Raw genomic sequence first — 5,036 nt, 5'->3', positions numbered from 1 at the left:
AATACACATCTAGTGATTATAGCTTTGAATGTGAATGAGATGAACTCACTCTTAAAGCAGAAATGAGCCAAAATCAGACAATATGTTGTTGACAAGAAACACACTTAAAAATGAGAGACATATATAGATTAAAATAAAGGGCTGGCGTAGAATTTATTATGCTTCAACTGATGGAAGAAAAGCAGGATTAGCAATCATGATCTCAGACAAAGTTAAAGTAAAATGGATTTTATTAAAACATAAATATGGAAACCACATGATATTAATAGGTACCATAGATACTGAAGTAATATCTATAGTAAAACTATTTGCACCAAATGCTGTAGTATCCACATTTTAAAGGAAAAGCTAAATAAATTACAATTGGAAATAGCAAAATGATAATATTAGGGGGGCTTCAACTTTTTCCTCTCAGAATTCTATAAGTCTAACCAAAAAATAAATCACATAAATCAAGGAGGGGAAAATAATCTCAGATAAGCTGGATATGATCGATATCTAGAGGGAATTAAATGAGAATTGAAAGGATTATACCTTTTTTTGCCCCCATACATGGTACCTTTACAAAAAATGACCATATATTAGGACACAAAATTGTTATGATTAAATGCAGAAAAGCAGAAATATTGAATGGATCTCTTTGAGATCATAACACAAAAAAATATGTTTAATAAGAGACCATGGAAATACAGATTAAAAATTAATTGAAGGGGGCAGTTAGGTGGCTCAGTGGATAGAGCACCAGCCCTGGGTTCAGGAGGACCTGAGTTCAAATCCAGCCTCAGACACATAACACTTACTAGCTGTGTGGTCCTGGGCAACTCACTTAACCCCATTGCCTAGCCAAAAAAAAATTAATTGGAGGCTAAAATAATCTAATCTTAAATGATGAATTGGTCAAAGAACAAGTCTCAAAAACAATAAATAATTTTTTGAGGAGACTAATAATAATGAGACAGTATACCAAAATCTATGGGTTGCAACAAAAGCAGTAATTAGAGGAAAATTTGTATCTCTAAATACTCATATATAAAATTGAGAAAGAGCAGATTAATGATTTGGGTATGCAATTAAAGAAATTAGAAAAAAAACAAGTTAAAAATCCTCAATTAAACATCAAGTTGGCACTCCTTAAAATTAAGGGAGAGATTAATAAAAATGAACATAAGAAACCCATTAAATTAAAAAATAAAACTAGGAGTTTGTTTTATGAGAAAAAAACAATAAAATAGATAAACTATTGGTTAACATGATGAGAGACAGAGAGAAGAAAAACAAATCAATAGTATCAAAAAAAAGGATGAATATACCAGTAATGAAAATGAAATCAATGCAATTATTAGTAGTTATTTTGCCCAATTATATGCCAATAAATTTGACAGTTTAAGTTAAATAGAAAAATATTTACAAAAATATAAACTGCCTAGATTCACAGAAGAGGAAATAAAATATTTAAATAAACTTATTTTTTTAAAAAAATTAAATGGGTCATAAATGAACTTCTTAAATAAAAAGCATCAAAACCAGTTGGATTTAAAATTGAATTCTACCAAACACTTAAAGATGAACTAATTCCAATATTAAACAAATTATTTGGAATAATAGGCAAAGAATGAGTCCTACCAAGCCCCTTTTATGAAACAAATATGGTGCTGATATCCAAATCAGGAAGACCAAAATCAGAAAAAGAAAATTATAGACAAATTTCACTAATGAATATGGATGCAAAAATCCTAAATAAAATACTAGCTTGCAGGTTACAATAATGTATCACAAAGAGTATACATTGTGACCAAGGAGGATTTATACCAATGATTCAGGGATGGTTTAACAAAAGGGGAAATATTAACACAATTGATTAAATCAGTAACAAAAGTAATAAAATCATATGATTATAGCAATAGATACTAAAATACTTTTTGACAAAATACAATGCTCATTCCAATTAAAAACACTCAAAAGCATTGGCATAAATGGATTTTTCCTTAAAAATGTAAGAAAAATCTACTTAAAATCACCAGCAAGCATAATTTGTATTGGAGATAAACTAGTAGCCTTCTCATAAGATAAAGAGAAAAACAAGGATGCCCATTATCACCAATATTATTCAAGAGCATTAGAAATGCTAACAATAGCAATAAGAGAAGAAAAAGAAATTGAAGCAATCAAAACGGGCAATGAGGTAATAAATTTATGTCTTTTTGCAGACGATATGATGATATACTTGAAAAATCCTAGACATTCAACTAAAAAGCTAGTTGAAATAATAATTTTAACTAAGTAGCAGTATATAAAATATACCTACAAAAATCATCAGCATTTCTATATATTAAAAACAAAATTCTGCGAGACGGGAAACTAAAAAATAGCCCATTTAGAGCAATGAAAGACAGCATAAAATGCCTGGAATTATATTCACCAAGACAAACCCAGGAAACACGTGAACATAATTATAAAACACTTTTTATACAAATAAATTTAGCTTTAAATAATTGGAGAAATATTAATTGCGAATGGGTGGACAGAGCCAATAAAATAAAAAAGACAATTCTTTCTAATTAAATCTACTTGCTCAATGCCATACCACTTAAATTACCAAAAAATTATTTAATGAGCTAGAAAAAAATAATAACAAAATTCATTTAGAAGAACAAAAGTTCAAGAATATCAAAGGAACTAATGAAAAAAATGTAAAGGAAGGAAGTTTAGCTGTAGCAGAGCTTAAACTACATTAAAAGGTGGTAATGATTAAAACTATCTGGTACTGGCTAAAATCACATGAAATCTTACCTCAAATTATTAATAAAAAGAGAAATATAAACTATTTAAAACTGATATATTCAGTGCTATTATAATGACCAAATAGCACCAGATAAGAGCTGAGAAATTTTGTTTTCCTCCCTAAGTAGCACAAGCACAACACTATAGTTTAGGAATTCGCCATGTACTATCCAACAAGGTTGTGATATTGACTGGTTTTCCTAAACAGCTTCTCCCCCAATCCCCCTCCCACTTTTTTAAAAGGAGTTGCCAAATTGGTAAGGGAAAAGGGACTTATAACCAGAAATGGAGGTTAGAGATGTTAAGCACACAATCCATAGGGATTTGTGCCCCCCCAAATACTCGAAAATGCATCTAGAATTAGGGTAAACAATAATTGAGAAATATTCAATTAAATAAATAAAAATGCAATAAAACCTGTTTAATATTACATTTTAAAGCTAAGTTAAAAAGCTTCCCATAAGAATACTTATGTATTGAATTAATGGCCCGCATTTCAATTTGAGTTTGACAGCATTGATATAGGTAATTTATATACATTGATATAAAATGACAAGAAAAGAAAACTGTATCCAATAGAAAACACAGACCTACAAATATAGTCTTTTCATCAGCAAATATAATGGTACTATAACTTTACACATTTTGAACACTGTATTTCGATTAATAGTAATCAATTAGAAGCTACTACTTTTTGTTTAGTTTTTCTGTGAGTGGATCTTCCTATCAGTCTCCCAAAGACTTAACTACCTCTGCTTATTCTTAAGAATACTTACTTCATATTTGTCACTGTCCCCTAAAGTCCAACGCAGAATATTCAATGGTTTTGATACTGCCATACTAATTAGACTATTCCTTATGTCCTCCAAATTAGTATCATTCCACACAAGTCTCCGGAGAGGTAAATGTATCATCTCTACTTCTCTCTCTCTTCACTTCAGACATATGCTGGGTGTGCAATATGTAACAACCTCATGTATGATTACATAGCAATACAAACATGTATTGCTGCCTTCTGATTCTAGTCATAAGAGGCCAGTTTTTCCAGGAGGTTAAAGATTAAGATGAGAAGAGACAGATAATGTCAAATTCAATGACAGGTGAGAGGATCAGGTTCTACAGAATGGTGTCCTGTTGACTGCATTCCTGAATGCTCTCTTCACATCTTTGTTCCTCAGGCTATATATGAGGGGGTTGAGCATAGGGTTCATGACCGCATAAAACACAGATATTATCTTCCCTAGCTCCTGTGAAGACTTAGGTGTCATATAGTTAATGATTGCTCCTCCATAAAAAAGGATGACCACAATGAGATGGGAGCCACAGGTAGAGAAAGCCTTGAGTCTCCCTGAGGTTGTCTTCATTTTGATGATAGAAATTATGATACACACATATGACACCAGGATCAGGGACAGAGGTGTAACTATAATCACTACACCCATGAAGAAAATGATTAACTCTGTTTTGTGAGTGTCTGCAGAAGCCAAAACCAGAACGGCTGGGGACTCACAGAAGAAATGAGCAATCTGATTGTCTCCCTGATAAGGGAGGCTAAGTATGAATGTACTGTCCACCAAGGATGCAACAAGGCCACTGAACCAGCATCCTATGGCCAAAAGGGCACACACCCTCCATGTCATGATGAGGGTATAGTGCATGGGGTCACAGATTGCCAAGTACCGGTCATAGGACATCACACCCAATAAAGCACACTGTGTAGATCCAAAGAACAGGAAGAGAAGAACTTGAGCTGCACAGCCTGTGAAAGAAATTAATTTTGTTCCAGATAACATGTGGATTAGGGCTTGGGGAACAGTGGTGGTTGAGAAGCAGAGGTCAGACAGAGATAAATTACACAGGAAGAAATACATGGGTGTATGGAGCTGTGAGTCAAACAGAACCAGGGATATAAAGAGCAGGTTTCCAAGTATAGTGCTGAAGTAGACTACCAGGAACAACACAAAGAGCAGCAGCTGAGTCTGAGGGTCATCAGACAGACCTAAAAGGAAGAATTCTGTCACCCAGGTCTGGTTGGTCTGGTTGGTCTGGTACATGTTCGCTTTGCCGCTTTATAAAGGGGTCAAGAGATATGGAATGTCAAGATGTGGCCTAGAGAATCATAGAACCATACTTGGGAAGTATGTCAAAAGTTTTCTAGTGCTACCTTAAATGATTAATAGCCACTTTGATGTGTGGTCATTTAATATATCCATTGAAAGTTGTGCGCTGAGCTATCTCTAGTCATCCTGGTGAGG

At 33.2% G+C, this 5,036-nt stretch overlaps 1 protein-coding gene across 1 annotated transcript; it reads right to left on the bottom strand.

Moving 5' to 3' along the window:
• Positions 1-3,890: 3,890 nt before the first annotated feature.
• LOC114047278 (olfactory receptor 2D2-like) lies at positions 3,891-4,835 on the bottom strand. Its single transcript, XM_027868054.1, has one exon. It carries the CDS (start codon positions 4,833-4,835, stop codon positions 3,891-3,893), a length of 945 nt encoding a protein of 314 aa, XP_027723855.1.
• Positions 4,836-5,036: the final 201 nt, after the last annotated feature.

This window comes from Vombatus ursinus, unplaced genomic scaffold (assembly GCF_900497805.2).
Source record: "Vombatus ursinus unplaced genomic scaffold, bare-nosed wombat genome assembly UNPS02014786.1, whole genome shotgun sequence".
In the NCBI taxonomy this organism is placed as follows: Eukaryota; Metazoa; Chordata; class Mammalia; order Diprotodontia; family Vombatidae; genus Vombatus; species Vombatus ursinus.
This window is presented reverse-complemented; position numbering and strand designations above follow the sequence as displayed.